The 19,274-nt window shown below is 48.5% G+C and overlaps 3 protein-coding genes, 1 long non-coding RNA gene and 1 other non-coding gene across 6 annotated transcripts; 2 read left to right on the top strand and 3 right to left on the bottom strand.

Moving 5' to 3' along the window:
• Positions 1-636, bottom strand: LOC128125389 (ubiquinol-cytochrome-c reductase complex assembly factor 3). Its single transcript, XM_052762768.1, has 2 exons — positions 430-636; positions 1-340 (listed from the first exon to the last, which is right to left on the bottom strand). The coding sequence occupies exons 1-2, from the start codon at positions 547-549 to the stop codon at positions 191-193; spliced, it is 270 nt and encodes an 89-aa protein (XP_052618728.1). The 5' UTR covers positions 550-636; the 3' UTR covers positions 1-190.
• Positions 637-2,252: 1,616 nt separating this feature from the next.
• Lbhd1 (LBH domain containing 1) lies at positions 2,253-9,476 on the top strand. Of its 2 annotated transcripts, none has more exons than XM_052761736.1 (6): positions 2,253-2,891; positions 2,962-3,124; positions 6,168-6,389; positions 8,218-8,351; positions 8,956-9,053; positions 9,143-9,476. In XM_052761736.1, exons 1-6 carry the CDS (start codon positions 2,742-2,744, stop codon positions 9,174-9,176), a joined length of 801 nt encoding a protein of 266 aa, XP_052617696.1. In that variant the 5' UTR covers positions 2,253-2,741; the 3' UTR covers positions 9,177-9,476. The 2 variants fall into 2 exon arrangements, with proteins under 2 accessions (XP_052617696.1, XP_052617697.1); XM_052761737.1 differs by having other exon boundaries at positions 2,409-2,891; positions 8,218-8,342.
• On the bottom strand, positions 7,484-10,438 carry LOC128124920 (uncharacterized). The gene is made up of 2 exons (XR_008223052.1): positions 10,333-10,438; positions 7,484-7,975 (listed from the first exon to the last, which is right to left on the bottom strand). It is a non-coding gene; the product is annotated as an uncharacterized LOC128124920 (long non-coding RNA).
• LOC128095827 (small nucleolar RNA SNORA57) lies at positions 7,641-7,789 on the bottom strand. The gene has a single exon (XR_008213426.1). It is a non-coding gene; the product is annotated as a small nucleolar RNA SNORA57 (small nucleolar RNA).
• Positions 10,439-14,330: 3,892 nt separating the features above from the next.
• Ints5 (integrator complex subunit 5) lies at positions 14,331-19,264 on the top strand. The gene is made up of 2 exons (XM_052761732.1): positions 14,331-14,481; positions 16,123-19,264. Exons 1-2 carry the CDS (start codon positions 14,402-14,404, stop codon positions 19,100-19,102), a joined length of 3,060 nt encoding a protein of 1,019 aa, XP_052617692.1. The 5' UTR covers positions 14,331-14,401; the 3' UTR covers positions 19,103-19,264.
• The last annotated feature ends 10 nt before the right edge of the window (positions 19,265-19,274 follow it).

Raw genomic sequence — 19,274 nt, 5'->3', positions numbered from 1 at the left:
TTTAACGGATGAACTGGATTATTTATTTAGATCCTCTGGTTCTACAATCCGACCCCGGTCTCGGCCCTGTCACGTGATGTGCACGTTAACGCGCTCACGGACTGCAGCTCCCTGTGCCTGGTAGAGTGTGTGATCCTGAATCGTGCCTCCACGTCTCCAAGGTCCCGGCGCCCACAGGCAAGCTCTTGTGTCACGCTGACCTGCTGTCTCCGCTAACTGTCCAGTTCTTCCTCCAGGCCACGTTCTCCTCCGTGGCCGCCGCTTTCTTCAGGGTAGCCATCACTAGTTCCTTGGTCCTGAGAGCTTCGTTCCTGCGCTGCGGGTCCCGTTCCGGCATCTCCTATGGGCAAGAAGGATGTTTGCAGCCCAGGCCCGAAGACAGGACCTCTCCCCACGCACACCCACCTCGGGGAGCCCGGGTGTTTCTACCTGCAGCATTGCCTGCTTCTGTAGTTCTCCTGGGACCACAAGAGCAAACAGAGTAGAGCCCACGCCAGCACCCGTGCCTAGCACGGCAACCGCCACCAGTGTTTTACGAACCTTATCCATGGCCCACCATATTACCAACGAGGCGCCCTCCGCATCCTCCCGCAGCCTAGAACGGAGCCAGGACGTCTCACCGCTCCTTGTGCGGGCTAGAGCGACCGGGGGGGGGGGGGGGGGGGGGGCGGGGCGGGGCGGGGCGGAACTGAAAACCATAGAGCAACTGCTGGGCTAGAGAGGGGCTGGTCCCTAGAAACGTTTAGACTCTTGACTCTTGAAAAGCATAGATTTTAAAAAACAACGAAAGCCGGGCAGTGGTGGCGCAGGCTTATAATGCCAGCACTCCGGAGGCAGAGACATTCGTATCTTTGAGTTTGAGACCAGACTGGTCTACAGAGCGAGTTCCAGGACAGCCAGGGCTACACAGAGAAACCTTGTCCCGAAAAACAAAACAAAAGCAAAAAACGGGTCTCACTATGCACCACTAGCCGACTTGGAACTCGTTATGTACACCGCTGGCTTCGAACTCACAAGGAAGCCGCCTGCCGCTACCACCTCACCCAACATGAGGCTTAGTAACTGAGCAAAGGACATTGAGCATGTTAAATGCTGGAGCCGGCTGGAGAGATGGCTCAGTCGACCTGGCTTCAATACCCAGCACTCTCATAGCGGCTCACAACACCAGTTCCACGGGATATTGACACCCTCTACTGGCCTACATGAGCACCAGACACGCACTGTGGTGCACAGACACATGCAAGCAAAACATTCATACACATAAAATAATGAAAAAATAAAGTTAGATCCAAGGTCCATTGCCATCAAAGAGTGCATGATTGCTGTAGATTTTTCAATTGCCAGTTTTCGCTGGGTGGTGGTAGCGCATGCCTTTAATACCAAGATGGCCCTCTGAGTTCAAAGCCAGCCTGTTCTACAGAGTGAGGTCCAGGACAGCCAGGGCTACACAAAGAAACCCTGTCTCCAAAAACCGAAATAAATAAACTAATTAATTAATTAAAATAAAAATTTTAATTAAAAACAAAAACCACTGCCAGTTTTCAACCCCTGCAAGTCTCAGATCCATACAGGGCTGTTCTCAGTATTTTAAGTACACAATGTAATGGCTAACACCTGAAATCTCAGAACTTAAGGAAGGTGAATCTGGGAGAGTCTGAGTTGGGGCCAGTCAAGGCTTTGTTGGTAGACCTTGTTTCAAAACAAACAAATAAAGCAGATAGAGGATAGCACAAACAGAAATTCAAAGCCAAGTGGACAGAATAGGAAATAGATTTTTTTCCCTCTCAGGTTTTGAGGATTGAAACGAGAGTGTCAGAAAAGCTAAGTATATGTATGTGCTTACTTAGTTCATTCCTTCCTTCCTTCCTTTTTTTTTTTTTTTTTTTTTTTTTTAAGAAAAGACTTCTAGGACTAGAGAGATGACTCAGTGGTTAAGAACACTGGCTGCTCTTCCAGAGGACTCAGATTTAATTCCTAGCACCCATATGGCAGCTCACAACTGTCTAATTACAGTTCCTGGGGATCCAACACCCTCACGTGGACCTGAATGTGGACAAAATACCAATGCATATAAAATTTAAGAAAAAAAGAAAGGACTTCTAGGATTTCACTTTGTAGTCCTGATTGACCTGGAACTTGCTGGGTAGACCAGGCTAGCCTTGAGGTCCCAGAGTTTTGCCTGCCTGTGCTTTTTTTTTTTTTGTTGTTTCTCAGAGACAGGGTTTCTCTGTGGGAGCATGTCCTGGAACTCCTGTCCTAAGAGATCCAATGCCCTCTTCTGGCAGTAGACATACCTGCAGGCAAAACACCCATACCTATAAAATAAATACATTTAAGGTAAATAAATAAAAAGGGTTCCTGTCAAATAGCAAAAGCCCCATAAACATTCATTAAATAACATACAAATAAATAAGCCCACTTGAGAAAACCAGTAAACAAGGAGTTAGGAAATCTACCATCACAGCTCTTTATTTATAGGGCTTTAATCCAGATGCCCTTGTTTCCTACCTTGACTGCTATCCCTAGTGTCTCAGGGAGTAAACAGAATAAAGCTCCTGCCTCTCCTCTTTGGCTTCTCCCCTCCCTTGGAAGGCCCATAATCTCCCAGCATGTCAGCGTTCTTTCCTCAGCAGTGATTAAGGAGCCCTCTCCAAAGAAGATTAAAGCATAGTCTGTGTGGGGCACTGCGCAGGGGTGCTTGACCTGGAATCCAACCACTCTGCACTCTTAGAGTCACTATCATGGCCCTTGTGCCAGGGAGTAGCACGGATGGACCTCGGTCTGGAGATAGCCAAGACTCTTCATGGCATCCAGAAAGTCCCCGGTTGATGAATCCTCTCTCAAAGAACAGAGAAGAGATTGGCAGATGTGAAGGTCACCAGGATGCTCAGGTGAGTACTACTGGTCCTGGGACTGGCTCATCCTCGAATTGGGCCCAACACCCCTGCTGTACTTATGCAGGTGTCTCAGAAGTCCCGCCTGCCCTCTATTGTGGTAGAGGCCTCAGAGGGGAATGAGGAAGACCAGGAGGACAACCAGTGGCCACATGAGGAGTTGCTGCTGCTCACTGATGGTGAAGAAGAGGAAGCAGAAGCTTTCTTCCATGACCAAAGTGAAGAGCCAGGTGAGGGTGGTGGCTTATTCATTCAGGTCATTGTCAACTAGACATTCTAGACCCACAGTAGGTGTCCAGGAACGTTAGAAATAGGAAGCGTGGTGTGGTGCAGCTTAGGGCTAAAATGTATACTAGCATGCACAGGACCCTGGGTTTCATCCCCAGTAACACACACACACACACACACACACACACACACACATGGTAAGTAGGTGAGAGTCTAGACAGTTGATACCATTGATGGACATTAGAGGACAGCTTTGGTGTTTTGTGTTTCTGTTTTTCAAAGAAGTCTCACTCTATAGTTCAAACTGGCCTCCAACTGAAGGTCTCCCGGCTCCAGCCTCCCAAATTGGGGGATTACAAGCCTGTAGCACCATGCCTGGCTTGTTTGCTCGTTCCTTTATTTAGACACTGAAGAATGAACCTAGAGAGGTACTTTGCTGCTGAGTTGTATCACCAGTCCTTTTTATTTTTAATTAATTAATTTGAGACAGTCTCACTTTGCAACTCAGACTGACCTGGAGTTCACTGTGTAACCCAGGCTGGCCTTGAACACATGGTAATCCTTTTGCTTCAGCCTCTGAGTACCTGAGATTATTAAAAGCCTGAGCCCCAGGCTTTATACCCTGCCTGGTTTAGAGGGCTGTTCTGATCTTGTAATGAGTGATGTCCTTAATAAAATTTAGGCAGCCGGGCGGTGGTGGCGCCCGCCTTTAATCCCAGCACTCGGGAGGCAGAGCCAGGAGGATCTCTGTGAGTTCAAGGACAGCCTGGTCTACAGAGCCAGATCCAAGACAGCCAGGGCTACACAGAGAAACCCTGTCTCGAAAAACAAAAAACAAACAAATTTAGGCATAGCTAGGTGTGGTGGCTCCTGCCTTTAATTCAGGCACTTGGAGGCAGAGGCGGAGGCAGTCAGATTTCTGTGAGTTACAGGCTAGCCAGGTCTACATAATGAGAATGGATCTCCAAAATAATAACAGACCCACCACCACCAGCAGCATTTATTTACTTGTATTTGTGAGTGTGGTGCACCTGCACTGTAGTGTGGATGTAGGTCAGAGGACAACCGATGGGCGCCAGTTCTCTCATTTCACCTTGTGGGTTCTAGAGACTAAACTCAAGGGGCCAGTGTTCTCTTTTTCTGGTTGAGACAGGGTTTCTCTGTGTAGTTTTGGAGCCTGTCCTGGATCTGGCTCTGTAGACCTGGCTGGCCTCAAACTCACAGAGATCCGCCTGGCTCTGCCTCCCGAGGGCTGGGGTTAAAGGCGAGAGCACCACCACCGCCCGGCCAACAGCCAGTTTTCTTACAGGCAGAGCATCACTCTTTCTACTGTTTGTTTGCTTGATTTTGATTTCCTTTGTTTGTACTGTTGGGATAGAACCCAGGGCATTTTTTTTTTTTTTTTTTTTTTTTATTTTAGGCACCAGATCTCATTATAGATGGTTGTGAGCCACCATGTGGTTGCTGGGAATTGAACTCAGGACCTCTGGAAGAGCAGCCAATGCTCTTAACCTCTGAGCCATCTCTCCAGGCCCATTTTTTTTTTTTTTTTAAATGTGTGTGTATTGCTGGGCAGTGGTGGCATACATCTTTAATTCTAGCATTGAAGAGGCAGGGGCAGGCAGATCTCTGTGAGGCCAGCCCCAACCACACAGAGTTCCAGAACAGCCAGAACAACACATTGAGACCCTGTGCACACCTTTAATCCCAGCACTCAGGAGGCAGAAGGATCTCTGTGATTTAGAGACCAGCCTGGTCTACAGAGACAGTTCCAGGACAGCCAGGGCTACACAGAGAAACTGTCTCAAAAATCCAAAACAAAATAAAAAAAAAGTCTACAGAGACAGTTTCAGGACAGCCAAGTTTACACAGAGAAACAGTCTCAAAAATCCAAAAAAAAAAGTGTGTGTGAAGGTGTATTTCAGGGGTAGTGTATGCACGTGTCCCCTGCATACCTGTGGAGGACAGAAGACAACTATGTGGGTCTTAGCGATTAAACACTGTCAGACTTGCCCTGGTTGGTCTTTTGCTGGCTAAGCTATCTCACCAGCTCCCAAAACCAAGGCCTTTTGCATGTTAGGCAGTTGATCTGTCACTGAGCTGCACCCACGCTTTAATCTGCATTTTTTGTTTTGTTCTTTTGCTTTCTGACTACAGGAGTCATTATTTATCTTGTTTGGCCTGGGCCTTGCTTAATTGTCTAGTGGTAATCTGGACTTTTAATATTTTAAAATACATGGTTCATTACTGGGGAGGGTAGATGATAATATTACCCATGTCTAACTATCTAGAGGTAATTTTAGATGGATGGCTATATGTTGTTATAAGATTTTGGGGTTGCTTTCTTTTGAGCATTGTGCACAAATCACTGTGCTAAATATTTTTACCTTATGATTTTTCAGAACTCAATAGGGAGATAATTTCCCTCTATAAATGAGTTAACTGTGCTGGAGAGTGACTCCGTGGGTAGCACTTGCTCTGCATGAGGACTTGAGTTCAGATCCCCAATATCCATATAAATACCAGCTGGGCACAGTAGCCCACCTGCAGTCACAGCGCACTCTAGAGGCTGAGAACCCTGGAGCAAGCTACCTAGCTAGACTAGCTGCAAAGCTCTCGGTTCAGAGACACCCTGACTATAAAGTGAAAAGCCACTGAAGATAGATGCCTGATATTGATCTCTGGCCTCCACACCTGTACTCAACAATTGAATACAAATACGGACACACAAATTACCACCCTGACCCCTGTCCTCACAAGCAAGCTGGGCCTGGATCTCATAGATATCTGACTACTTCCACCACCTCAGTACTAGGGTTAAAGGTAGAGAAAAACTCTGTCTCATACACAGAAAAATAATGAGGCTGGAGACTTGGCTCAGTAGTTCTACTTTTGCGGATGACCTAGGTTTGGTTCCCAGAACTCATGTGGTAGTTCACAACCATATGTAACTCTAGTTCTAAGGCTTGAAAATTCCTCTTCTGACCTCATGCACATGCTAAATCTTTAACATATCAAGATGTCATAAGCTAACTCTTTTCCCAGGTTGGGCTTGGATACCACAGGACCCCACATCTCCTTTAAGAACATTTAACCCTGGACTTGGCTGGGGGCACGAACAAGAAGAGGATGACTCCTGGATTCCTGAGGATACAGAGGGTCAAGAAACTCCCAACCCCTGTCCTCTTTGGGACCCAACAGGGTCCTGCATCTACAGAACCAGATTTGTGGAATTTTCCCATTTCCCACCTCCCAGTACCTTTGAGGGTGAGTATTGTTCTTTCTCCCCCATTTCATTTGTTACTGTTTTCAAAGCCGTTTTGCCACAGGACAATTTAGTGCAGCAGTTGGATAATGTATCTGCCCCAATACATGTACAAACCAGTATCACCCTCACGCTCCAGATTTTTAACTAGGGCACAAATTGCGTAACCCTGTTATTCCTTCTCAACTTCCAGCTATTCATATTGCAAAACTCTCCTTGCCCAACAGAAAATGGTAGGGTTAAGAAAATGTCTTTGAGAAAATTTAATAAGCACAGTAGATAATGCCCTTAAAAGGCCTAACTCCTACACTCAGTCCAGCCATTGAATTTTTACTCCAAGCAGATGAGTTCAACATCAGGGTAACCTAGTGTCCTAGGATCCTCAGGCAAACAAACCTTGACAACAGTATTCCCGAACACCTGGGAAACCCGAGGATGCTAGGGCTCCCAGATTCTGGGTATGTCTTTAAAAAATGAAGACAGGCCAGGTGGTGGCGGTGGATGTCTTTAATCCTAGCACTTGGAGGGGCAGGCAGATCTCTGAGTTGGAGGCCAGCCTGGATTTCAGAGAAACCTTTGTCTCACCGACTCCCCACCCCACCAAAAAAAAAAAAAAAGTGAAGGCAGGAGGCAGTATGTTTGGCCATGGCCTCCTTGCATAAAGCTATTCATATGGGCTCCGCCACAGGAACCAAGTCCAGCTCTAGGACATCCGCAGGGTTAATAGGAGGCCTGTGCAGGCTTGAGACCTCATAGCTCACATCCAATACCCACAGTGGACAGTCTGCCTCCTACAGCAGTTTAAAAAGTGTCCCTGCCTAAGCATTGCTGTGAGTGAAGTCAATCTCAGAACCTTCAGTCGGCCAGACTACTGGCCAGGGGAGGAAGAACGTGTTACCCCAGGTCGGTTCTATGATTACGATGGGCCTTTTACCATAGGATGAACTACTGGTTTAAGATTCCCCCCAACCCCGAAAGACTCCCATCCGAGGTCCCCACAAGATCGACCAGAGAATCTTCAGTTAACTGTCACGCGCACTCCCAACATAAACAAGTTCCGAGTCTCGGGGAAAAAAAGGAAGCGCACACGGGGCTTTTAGCGTTCACTGACTTTATTGGTTCAACAATAAACCGCGAAGGAAAACATTAACTATCACTCCCGGGGCGTCATCCACGACCTGAAATCAAAATAAAAGAGCGTGACTATCGCATAGAGGGGACTGCCGGGTCTGGCTACATTTCTGCGTAGGGAGTGGTGTCCCGGCGTCTGAGGATAGAACCGGCGAACGGGAGGCCGCAGGCACCGAAGACATAACGCCGAGAGGGCCGGAGCCCTTTCCTTCTGCCTCCGTACATAACGGGGAGCAGGATGGTACGCCCGATCCCCGCCAAGAAAAGGAGGGTCTACAAGGTCAGGCCTAGACCCCAGCAGCACCCAAATACCCACAATTTAAAGAGACTCACGCGAATACGATCCTTCGAAAGACACGTACGTGCGCGTAACTCGTTTATATAGGCCTGGAGCCTCCCCCCGAGCAGCGATTGGTCCTCGGGTGCCGGGGGCGGAGCCTTTTGCTCTTGGCCAAACCTGCGATCGGAACGGAAGTGCGGTCCCACGTGTGAATCTCCGAGTTCAGCTATGGGACCTCCGGGAGGAAAGATCAATCGTCCACGGACGGTGACTCTGGGAGCTGCGCTTTTGCTTCCCCAGGCTGCCCGGAGCGTTTTCCTCTCCCGGGACAGGATCAGTGGTGTCTGGGGTAGCCGGGTGCGGGGATCCCGAGTGGGCGTGTATAACCTTACTCTGATGCGTGTCTTTTTCTCCTTCAGGAGCTGAAGAAGAAGTTGTTCAAGCGCCGGAGGGTGCTGAGCAGGGATCGGCGACGGAAGCGCCAGGTGGTCGGGGCCGTTATAGACGAAGGGCTGACTACGAGGCACCATCTCAAGAAGCGGGCGTGAGTACGGTACTAGCCCCCTCCGAGTGGTCGTTCCTACTTCCTTCCTACCAAGCTTCAGAGCAGCTCAGACTTTTCCGATTTTTTTGCTCTCTTTTCTCTCACGTTTAAGCAGGAACTAGTTGACTGTTATGGTAGTTCCCACACCACCAGCCTCTCACAATACTGTTGCTCACAGGGTTTTTTGGGTTCAATTCTACTAAGGAAGATTGTCGACTCTTCCACCCTTCCAATGGTTAGCTACATGAACTTAGATTTTTGAAATAAAAGTGCACACATAAGTGCAAACAATTAGTATAATTTTCTCAAAGGTACACAAAGAATTTTGGATACAAATTCAAGTTCTATGAGACATATCTTTTTTGTAGGTAGGATCACTTTTTTTTTTTTCTCTCGTTTTTCGAGACAGGGTTTCTCTGTGTAGCTTTGTGCCTGTCCTGGAACTCACTCTGTAGCCCAGGCTGGCCTCGAACTCATAGAGATCCGCCTGGCTCTGCCTCCCGAGTGCTGGGATTAAAGGCGTGTGCCACCACCGCCCGGCCTATAGGATCACTTTTGTGGCTTAGGTTTGTTCAGATTAACCTGGGTATCTTTGTTCCTATCCGTCCTTCAGGTCCAGTGCACGTGCCAACATCACGCTATCTGGGAAGAAGCGCAGGAAACTCCTGCAGCAAATTCGCCTTGCCCAAAAAGAAAAAGCAGCCATGGAAGGTATGTCTAGGGCACAAAGGTCCCATGAAGGGAGTCTGGATTTTACCTGGGTTCTTATAACGCTGCCTCTTTTCTTTCCCTTTGTTCAGTGGAAGCCCCTTCCAAGTCAACCAGGACGAGTGAGCCACAGCCCAAACGACGAAAGAAGATAAAAGCTCCTCAGGATGTAGACATGGAGGATCTTGGAGATGAGAGCTAAAGTCTCTACTTCTTTTATTAGAAGAGTCTCAACAGCAGCCAGAAGAATTTGGAGGACTTTGGAGAACATAACTACCATATTTCACTCTTTCAGACACTCCTTCCTTCATGACCCACTGACCTCCCCTGGAGCTATATATTGGGAGGGAAGAGGACACAGGCAAAGACTGGAGAGGGCCGTCTCTAGCAGTCAGCTTCTTTTGTAATAAAGCCCTGGAGCTTTAACTACCATGTGTGAATAAGTGCAAGAATGGAAATGGGCCATATGAAAGGTCTTTGAGTGCTATTTCAGAAGCAGGGCGCACAGTGTGCTTGAGCAATGCATTAAGAAACTAGATGGTGCAGGGCATGGTGGCGCACGCCTTTAATCCCAGCACTTTGGAGGCAGAGGCACGCGGATCTCTGTTCTAGGCCAGCTTGGTCTACATATGAGTTCCGGGTCAGCCAGGGCTGCATAGTAAAACCCAACCTATAAAAGAAACTAGGTAGCTTCTTCAGTGGTCCCCATCTTTCCATTTCTGAAAAATACAGGATGGTAGGTGGGGAGGTAATGATCCTGAGAGTAGTTCTGACACTACGCCTATGTGACCTGGGATTATAGTAACAAACAGTTGTTTCTTTTTTTTGCTGGTGATGGTGGTGGTTCTAGGAGTCAAACCCTGGGCCTCATTCATTCTAGGCAACCATTGTGCCATCTGTATTTCTGTCAGCACTTATGCTGTAGGAAGCCCGTTCTGAGGACTTTATTTGTTTTTGAAGCTTTAAGTGTCCCAGGATTGTTTTTTTTTTTTTTTTTTTTTTTTTTTTTTTTTAAAGATTTATTTATTTATTAGGTATGCAGTGTTCTGCCTGCATGTATGTCTGCAGGCCAGAAGAGGGCACCAGATCTCATTACAGATGGTTGTGAGCCACCATGTGGTTGCTGGGAATTGAACTCAGGACCTCTGGAAGAGCAGCCAGTGTTCTTAACCTCTGAGCCATCTCTCCAGCCCCCCCAGGATTGTTTTGAAATGTGATCCTTCTGCTTCCACAGTGCTGGGATTATGGGATGAGACATGCCCAGCCCCTTTCCCGGACTTACTTTTACCGCTGCAAACATCTAAAAAGATGGAGGCTGATGATAATAGTGCTTGACATCAACAACCTGAGTTCCATCCCTGTTAGGGTCTCAGTCTCGGGGATGGAAGGAGCGCCTGCTCTCCGAAGTTGTCCTCTGGCCTCCACGCTTGCATTGTGTCAAGCATGTTCCCCCATTCACATAGTAACTGTAACAACAAAGCAAAACGGTTTCAAAAAATTAGACATGGGCTTGCAGCATTCCTCTGAATTTTCCATTCCTTCTCGACTAAATACCAATAACAGAGTCTATTTTATGTGTTTGAGTCTTTTGCTTGCATGAATGTTTGTACACCATGTGCACTGTGCATGCCTGGTGTCTGCAGAGACCAGAAGAGCCTGGAACTGGAGTTAGACATTGTGAGTTGCCATGTAGGTGCTAGGAACTGAACCTGGGTTTCTGAAAGAGCACCAAGTGTTCTTAATCAGTGAATCATCACTCCAGACAACATTTTGTTGTTTTGTTTTCTGCCCCAAGGAGGCCTGAAGTGGGTATAAGGTCCCCTGGAACTGGAATTAAATTGGGAGCTGCCATGTGTGGATGCTGGGAATTGAACCCTAGTCCTCTCCAAGAGCAGTGAGTGCTTTTAACCACTGAGCCACTCTACCCCCAAAGAACTTGTATATAAATGTCATGCACCTCTCTCTCTTTAAATGTACATTGGCTTTCTTTCTTTTTTTTTGAGACAGGGTTTCTCCTTTTGGAGCCTATCATGAAACTCTATGTAGACCAGGCTGTCCTTGAACTCACAGAGATTCTCCTGCCTCTGCCTCCCAAGTGCTGGGATTAAAGGTGTGCACAGTCATCTGCCGGGCTGACATTGGAGTTTTTTGCCTATATATATGTCTGTGTGAGGATGTCACATTCCCTGGAACTGGAGTAACAGACATTTGTGAACTGCCATGTGGGTGCTGGGAATTGAACCCGGGTCCTCTGGAAGAGTGGCAAGAGCTCTTAACCGCCGAGTCATCTCCCCAGCCCAAATGTCATGTGTCTCACAACCACCTGTAATTCCAACTTCAGGGTATCTGAGGTTCTCTTCTAGACTCTGAGGACACCTGCATTTGTGTGTATATATATACACACACACATATATATATACACACACATATATATATACACACACATATATATATACACACAGGCATGTTCATATACATATAATTTGAAAATAATAAAAACAAGATGGTCAGCGATGGTGCATGCCCTTAATCCCAGCACTCGGGAGGCAGACACAGGCAGATCTCTGAGTTTCAGGCCAGCCTGGTCTACAGAGTGAGTTCCAGGACAGCCAGGGTGAGTTCCAGGACAGCCAGGGCTATACCAGGAAACCCTGTCTCAAAAAACCTAAAAAATTAAAAAAAAAAATCTTTAAAAATTGTTTAATAGTTACCAGATGTTTCTTACATTTTTAGTTCATTAACCATACAACAATATCCTTAAAATATAAATATATCCAGGAGAGACACAGAAATGCCCGGACTGACAAATCAAAATGATTCTATCTAAGTCCAAAATCCAGCTTGGTGAATCAAGAATTTGTTTTTTGTTCTGACCTCCCCCCAACCCCCAAGACAGGGTTTCTGTGAAGCTCTGGTTGTCCTGCCTTGAAGTCACAGAGATCCTCCTGCCTCTGCATCCTGAGTGTTGGGATTAAAGGTGTGCACCCCCACTACCAGGCTGTATTTATTGTTTTTATTTGTCTCTGTAACAGGGGTGTGAGTGACTCTTGGGCAGTTGCATCACCACAAAGCTGCACCCTGGCTCAAGTGGCAGCTGGAGAAAGCTGCATCTTTCCAGTTAACTCCAGTCAGCTTTTCACCTGTACATTCTAGCAGTGCCCAAGACTACATGGAGCTGGGACAAGATTACAAACGGCTGTGGTTGGGGGTGGTAGTGGGAATGGTGGCTAGACTCATTTGAGGGGCCGATGACCAGCACACACCTCCTATAAGGAAATATGGATAGGGTCTCATGTAGGTAGCTGTTCTGATTCATGATCGTATCAGTTCCACTACAGTATACCTATTTGACAGGTGAGGATTCAAGATCTAGAAAAATTTAAAAAAATTTTTTTTTGTATGTTCAGGTGTTTTGACTGCATGTATATATGTGCACTACTTTTGTGCCTAATGCTTTGGAGGCCAGAAGAGGGTAGCCCGTAAAGGAGGGCAGCCTTGTATAGGACACACCCAGACACCAAATTCTCAGCAAAAAGGAGATCTAGTACCCCAGAGGGGCAATCAGTAGGGGAAGCTGCCTCTGGATTGGGCAAAGGCAGAAAGCAAGCAGCAGTAACAGCAGGTGTTTTTTTTTTTGCTGGGGTGGATTTTAAGGAGAAAATGGGGGCATCTGGGCTAGGGTGAGTTGGTAACTTCTGATTGGACATGTTAGCCAAATAATGAATTTTGATTGTTGAACCTTGGTGTTTTGTTTCAGGAATGAGTCAGAGGCCAAATAAGGGAATGGACCTTGGGGGCTATCTTTAGGAATATAATCTAATCCCTGGAGCCTAAGACTTGGTTGTGAGCCACCATGTGGGTGTGGTTATTGAACCTGGGTCCTTTGGAAGATCAGTCACTGAGCCATCTCTCTAGTCCTTTCAAACTGACTCTTGTTATTCAGAGGGGTTTCTGTACAGCATTATATCAAGAACTTTAGCCTGGGTGTGGTGGCACCCACGCTTAGTCCCAGCACTCAGGAGGCAAAGGCAGGTGGATCTGAATTTGAGGCCAGACTGGTCTAGAGTGAGTTCCAGGACAGCCAGGATCACACAGAGAAACCCTGTCTCGAAAAACAAAATACCAAACAAGAATTTTGCATAAGTTATTTCAAGTGACTTATTACATACTATGTGAGGCAGAGAAGTCATGTTCATCTTACAGATGAGGAAATAGGTTCCAGGTAGCTAGGCCACTTGTTCAGGGTTATATTGCCAACAACGGCACATAAATCCAAACCCAAACTGGCTCCCTTAGATCGTAAACTCTTTAAGGACGAGAAGCTCCATAGTAAGCCGGGGTAGTGGTAAGCGTCTAGTCTCAGCTACTCTGAAGGCTCAGGGAGGAAGAGCACTAGAGCAAAGAATTACAGAACAGCCTGAGCAGTTTTATTCTAAAACAAAAGCAAAAGCTAGTTATGGTAGTATGCCTGAAATCCTGGGAGAGAGGCATGAGGATCAGGAGTTTAAATTCATGAGACCCCATCTCTACAAGCAAATAACAAGCAGGCTGACAAAAGAGAAACACTCTATACTATTAAATTTTGTTTTGTTTTGAAATCTGAGCCGGGTGGTGGTGGCGTACGCCTTCAATCCCAGCACTCGGGAGACAGAGCCAGGAGGATTTCTGTGATCTCCCTGGTCTACAGAGCGAGCTCCAGAACAGGCACCAAAACTGTCTCAAAACCCTGTCTCGAAAAAAAAAAAAAAAAAGAAAGAAAGAAAGAAAGAGAGAGAGAGAGAGAGAGAGAGAGAGAGAGAGAGAGAGAGAGAGAGAGAAAGAAGAAAGAAAGAAAGAAAGAAAGAAAGAAAGAAAGAAAGAAAGAAAGAAAGAAAGAAAGAAAGAAAGAAAGAAAGAAAAAAAAATCTGAGAGACAGTGTCTCATCATGTAGCCCTGGCTTGCCCAGGTCTTAGTTTGTAGACCAGGTTGACCTCCAGTGCTGGGATCACAGACGTTGAGTTGGAACGGCCGGATCCGTGCTTCCGTTTTTAAAAGCTCATGAGTTGCACGTTAATACTATTGCTGTTAGGAAAAATAATTAGGTCGCACTGTGAATGAAAGGTCCCCGGTAGCTTTCATGTGTCGATGAGGCCATTCGGGGCGTGGGGGTGGGGAAGAAGGTTGCGAGGAGGGCAAGCCTGTTACCTGCTGTGACCGATGCGACACGGAACCAAAGTACTAGGGCTTCGGACTTGGCCGGACTGATTTTCCTGAGAGGCGGGGTCGCTGGTTTCTGTCGCGTTTCCAGTCAGCGCGCATGCGTCGCCTGTGCTTCGCCGCTCCCGCCTCAGGCTCCGGGTAGGGCTCCGGGATGTCCGCGTTGTGCGACCCTCCCGGGGCCCCAGGGCCACCCGGGCCTGCCCCCGCCACCCACGGTCCCGCGCCTCTCAGGTAGTCAGAGCCCCTGGTACCCCACCCCCTCATCGCGCGACCCCGCGCCGATGCCCAGCCTTCTCTACAGAAAGCCGGATCCTACCTTGAGAACTCGCGTCAGGGTTCTCAGAGATTCTGGTCGCGTCCTCCCGGAACTCAGGGACCGCCTCACTAAAAACTCTAGGCTGCAGTGCCTGCCCTGCCTTGCCCTGCCCTTGGTTCTGCCTCTCCCTAGACCTCAATGGCTTCTTATGCCGGCCTTGCTCTGCCAGCACCTCGGGACATCAGGACTCTTGAGAACCTAGCCTCCCTGCCCCTTTTGCTTCGAAGAGGCTCCGACTACATGGAGTGTGTCTTGGGAACCAAGGCTCGGAGCCTCAATATTTGTGCTAGCCTTTCCTTTGCACACTTCCCTCATTTTTGAGGTGCCTTTTTGTTTTTGAACCAGAGGGATGGCACAGAACCCTATTAGCCCACAGAATGCTGTTGTCTTTGACAGAAAAGACAGTAAGAGGCAAGGGGTTTTACTTCCTCTTTCAACATAGCTTTCTGAACCTCTAAGACAGAGCTTATGTGTGTGGGGAGGGGAAGGATTGAAAGGCTTGCTCATCTGTGCCCTGTGACACCCCCCCTCACGATTCTCAGCACATTGAAGGTGGTTGTTAGTCTGCGCTTAGGACTCTCATTTTTTGAGACAGGGTCTCTCTATGGAGAGATCTAGTTGTCCTGGAACTCATTATGTAGACTAGGTTGGCCTTGAACTTACAGAGATCTGTGTTGGAATTAAAGGCCTGTACCACCAAGTGTGGCAGAATTCTTATATAATATGAGAAGGCACTCATTTGGGAGGGAGAGCTTTAGAAAAGGGTTTACAATTTTCTGGCCATTAAGAGATTTCAGGGTGCTTGTGCTGTAGAGGGGGCTGGAAGATGTTAAAGGAGGTATAGAACTCCAGAATATATTTACTTAATTCATCAAATCTTCATTGAGTATTTTCCATATACCAGCACCTCGATAAAATAGAATTCTGTGAGTTTATGTATTTTCAAGACAGGGTCTCACTTTGTAGCTCTGGCTGTCCTGTAAGTTACTATGTAGACCAGGCTGGCCTCAAACTCACTTGGATCCACCTGCCTCTGCCTCTCAAGTGCTAGGATTAAAGGCATTGGCCACTACTCCATCCCAGAAATTCTTGTATTTTAAGAGCACAGAAGTAATTCCTACCCTTTTGGAGCATTCAACCTGATTTCTTTCATTTCTTTATCTGTAAAGTGGGATCATAATAGTCTAACCATATTGTTGTCAGGACTGAAAAAATACTGGTAAAGTACTTAAAAGTGGGGCTGGGGATGTAGCTCAGTGAGAGCTCTAGCCTAGAATGCCTAAAGCCCTGGGTTTGATACCTAGCACTGAAAAAGAAAAAAAGATACCTGGATATTTGAAAGGTAATAATATGCTATGCTTGTTGTTGTTGCAAGAAGAACAGCATTTACGGAATGACTAAGGTGAACCAGGAGTGGGTATGCTTCTGAACCTTTATAAATGCTTATGAGGGATGTTTTATCCTATTATACATAAAACAAACCAAAGCTCTTGGAAGGAATGTGACTCTCCTAACATCTCCCAATGTTCTGAGTCGATTCTTTTGCTTCCTTATAGTGCCCAGGAGCTGTCCCAAGAAATCAAGGCTTTTCTGACGGGTGTAGACCCCATTCTGGGCCACCAGCTCTCAGCTCGTGAACATGCTCGATGTGGTCTTCTCCTGCTCCGTTCTCTGCCACCTGCTCGGGCTGCTGTACTGGACCACTTGAGAGGTGTTTTTGATGAGAGTGTCCGGGCACACCTAGCTGCCCTAGAGGAAAGTCCTGTGGCTGGTCCACCTCACCTCCGTCCACCTCCACCCTCCCATGTCCCTGCTGGTGGACCTGGCTTAGAGGATGTGGTGCATGAAGTACAGCAGGTGCTATGTGAGTTTATCCGGGCCAACCCAAAGGCCTGGGCACCTGTGATCAGTGCATGGTCCATTGACCTTATGGGACAACTGAGCAGTACGTACTCGGGTCAGCATCAGCGTGTTCCCCATGCCACTGGCTCTCTCAATGAACTGCTGCAGCTGTGGATGGGCTGTAGGGCCACCCGCACATTAATGGACATCTATGTGCAGTGCCTCTCAGCTCTCATTGGTAGCTGCCCAGATGCATGTGTGGATGCCTTGCTGGACACTTCTGTCCAGCATTCTCCACACTTTGACTGGGTTGTGGCCCATATTGGCTCTTCTTTTCCTGGCACCATCATCTCCCGAGTTCTCTCCTGTGGCCTTAAGGATTTCTGTGTCCATAGTGGGGCTGGAGGAGGGGCTGGTGTTTGTGGTGGAAGCTCTTCTCAAACCCCATCTACAGACCCCTTCCCTGGATCTCCTGTCATCCCTGGGGAAAAACGGGTGCCCAAGATTGCCTCAGTTGTAGGCATCCTAGGGCATCTGGCCTCTCGCCACGGAGACAGCATCCGACGGGAACTACTGCGCATGTTTCATGATAGCTTGGCAGGAGGTACTGGGAGCCGCAATGGGGACCCCTCCCTTCAGGCCACAGTCCCTTTCCTCCTGCAGCTGGCAGTCATGTCACCAGCTTTGCTAGGCACAGTCTCTGGAGAACTTGTAGACTGCCTCAAGCCCCCCGCAGTGCTAAGCCAGCTGCAGCAACACCTACAGGGGTTCCCCAGAGAGGAGCTGGACAACATGCTAAACCTGGCTGTGCATCTGGTAAGCCAGGCCTCTGGGGCTGGTGCCTACCGCTTGCTGCAGTTCTTAGTGGATACAGCTATGCCTGCTTCAGTCATTACTACCCAGGGCCTGGCTGTGCCAGACCCTGTGAGAGAGGCCTGTGACCGGCTAATCCAGCTGTTACTGCTTCATCTACAAAAACTGGTTCATCATCGGGGAGGGTCTCCTGGAGAAGGGGTGCTGGGCCCGCCCCCACCTCCTCGTCCAGTGCCCTTTCTTGATGCATTAAGAAACCATGTTGGAGAGCTGTGTGGAGAGACATTACGGCTGGAACGGAAGCGCTTCCTCTGGCAGCACCAGCTCCTGGGCCTGCTATCTGTCTATACTCGACCTAGCTGTGGACCTGAGGCGTTGGGCCATTTACTGAGCAGAGCCCGAAGCCCTGAAGAGTTGAGTTTGGCAACACAGCTATACGCAGGGCTAGTGGTTAGTCTCTCTGGCCTTCTTCCCCTGGCCTTCCGAAGCTGCCTGGCTAGAGTGCATGCAGGAACTTTACAGCCTCCCTTCACAGCCCGGTTTCTGCGCAATTTGGCCTTGTTAGTGGGCTGGGAACAGCAGGGTGGTGAGGGCCCTTCAGCTTTAGGGGCCCGGTTTGGGGAGTCAGCCTCAGCCCACCTGTCTGATCTGGCTCCTCTTCTGCTACATCCAGAGGAGGAAGTAGCTGAAGCTGCTGCCTCCCTCCTGGCAATATGTCCCTTTCCTTCAGAATCCCTGTCCCCTTCCCAACTTTTGGGATTAGTGAGAGCTGGGGTACATCGCTTCTTTGCTTCTCTAAGGCTGCATGGCCCTCCTGGCGTGGCCTCAGCCTCCCAGCTTCTTACTCGCCTTTCTCAGACTTCCCCAGCCGGGCTCAAGGCTGTCCTGCAGCTGCTAGTTGAGGGAGCCTTACATCGGGGCAACACAGAACTGTTTGGAGGGGAAATGGATGGGGACAATGAGATTCTCTCAGCTGTCTCAACCCCTTTGGCTTCTGCCTCTTTGTTGGACATTAACCGGAGGCATACTGCAGCTGTGCCAGGTCCTGGAGGGATCTGGTCAGTTTTCCACGCTGGAGTCATCGGCCGTGGCTTAAAGCCACCTAAACTTGTTCAGTCTCGAAACCATCAGGAAGTTATCTATAACACCCAGAGCCTCCTAAGCCTTCTAGTGCACTGCTGCAGTGCCCCTGGGGGCAGTGAGTGTGAGGGTTGCTGGGGGGCTCCCACCCTGAGCCCAGAGGCAGCCAAAGCAGTTGCAGTGACCTTAGTGGAGAGCGTGTGTCCTGATGCAGCTGGTGCTGAACTGGCCTGGCCCCCAGAGGATCATGCACGGGCCACTGTGGAGCGGGATCTCCGCATTGGTCGGCGCTTCCGGGAACAACCCCTTTTGTTTGAGCTTTTGAAGCTGGTAGCAGCTGCTCCCCCAGCCCTGTGCTACTGCTCCGTGCTGCTGCGGGGGCTGCTGGCTGCCCTCTTGAGCCATTGGGAAGCCTCTCGACACCCTGATACAGCCCACTCGCCCTGGCACCTGGAGGCATCCTGCACCCTGGTGGCTGTCATGGCTGAGGGAAGCCTCTTGCCACCAGCCCTGGGTAATATGCACGAGGTATTTAGCCAACTGGCACCTTTTGAAGTGCGTCTGTTGCTGCTTAGTGTCTGGGGTTTTCTCCGGGAGCATGGGCCCTTGCCCCAGAAGTTCATCTTCCAGTCTGAGCGGGGCCGCTTCATCCGGGACTTTTCCAGGGAGGGTGGAGGTGAAGGAGGACCCCATTTGGCTGTGCTGCACAGTGTTCTCCACCGCAACATCGATCGCCTGGGGCTCTTCTCTGGCCGTTTTCAGGCACCTTCACCGTCCACTCTGCTTCGTCAAGGCACTTGACCTTTTCTCTGCTCCAGAAATCGAGGGAGGTTGAACAGTGAAAGAAGAGACTAAGGAGCTACAGAAGGGTGGAGGCGTCTAAGTCCGTACGTAATGAGCGGTGTCACTTTTTTCAAACCCCATCATTTTTTCTAAATAAAATTTGCGGAGTTGAGACAAACAGTCCAGTGTT

The sequence above is a fragment of the Peromyscus californicus genome, unplaced genomic scaffold, assembly GCF_007827085.1.
Source record: "Peromyscus californicus insignis strain IS unplaced genomic scaffold, ASM782708v3 Scaffold_4__1_contigs__length_199733344, whole genome shotgun sequence".
NCBI lineage: Eukaryota > Metazoa > Chordata > Mammalia > Rodentia > Cricetidae > Peromyscus > Peromyscus californicus.
The sequence above is the reverse complement of the archived record's forward strand: the minus strand, read 5'-3'. Positions and strand labels throughout refer to the sequence as shown.

What these genes read in the sequence shown, in the direction of transcription:
- LOC128125389 (XM_052762768.1), bottom strand. Translation starts at nt 549, where the DNA reads ATGGATAAGGTTCGTAAAACACTGGTGGCGGTTGCCGTGCTAGGCACG. An exon ending in AGAAGCAGGCAATGCTGCAG is followed by an intron (nt 341 to 429) that starts GTAGAAACACCC and finishes TCTTGCCCATAG; the next exon opens with GAGATGCCGGAACGGGACCC.
- Ints5 (XM_052761732.1), top strand. Translation starts at nt 14,402, where the DNA reads ATGTCCGCGTTGTGCGACCCTCCCGGGGCCCCAGGGCCACCCGGGCCT. An exon ending in CACGGTCCCGCGCCTCTCAG is followed by an intron (nt 14,482 to 16,122) that starts GTAGTCAGAGCC and finishes GCTTCCTTATAG; the next exon opens with TGCCCAGGAGCTGTCCCAAG.
- Lbhd1 (XM_052761736.1), top strand. Translation starts at nt 2,742, where the DNA reads ATGGCCCTTGTGCCAGGGAGTAGCACGGATGGACCTCGGTCTGGAGAT. An exon ending in TGACCAAAGTGAAGAGCCAG is followed by an intron (nt 3,125 to 6,167) that starts GTGAGGGTGGTG and finishes CTCTTTTCCCAG; the next exon opens with GTTGGGCTTGGATACCACAG. An exon ending in AAGAAGCGGGCGTGAGTACG is followed by an intron (nt 8,352 to 8,955) that starts GTACTAGCCCCC and finishes TCCGTCCTTCAG; the next exon opens with GTCCAGTGCACGTGCCAACA.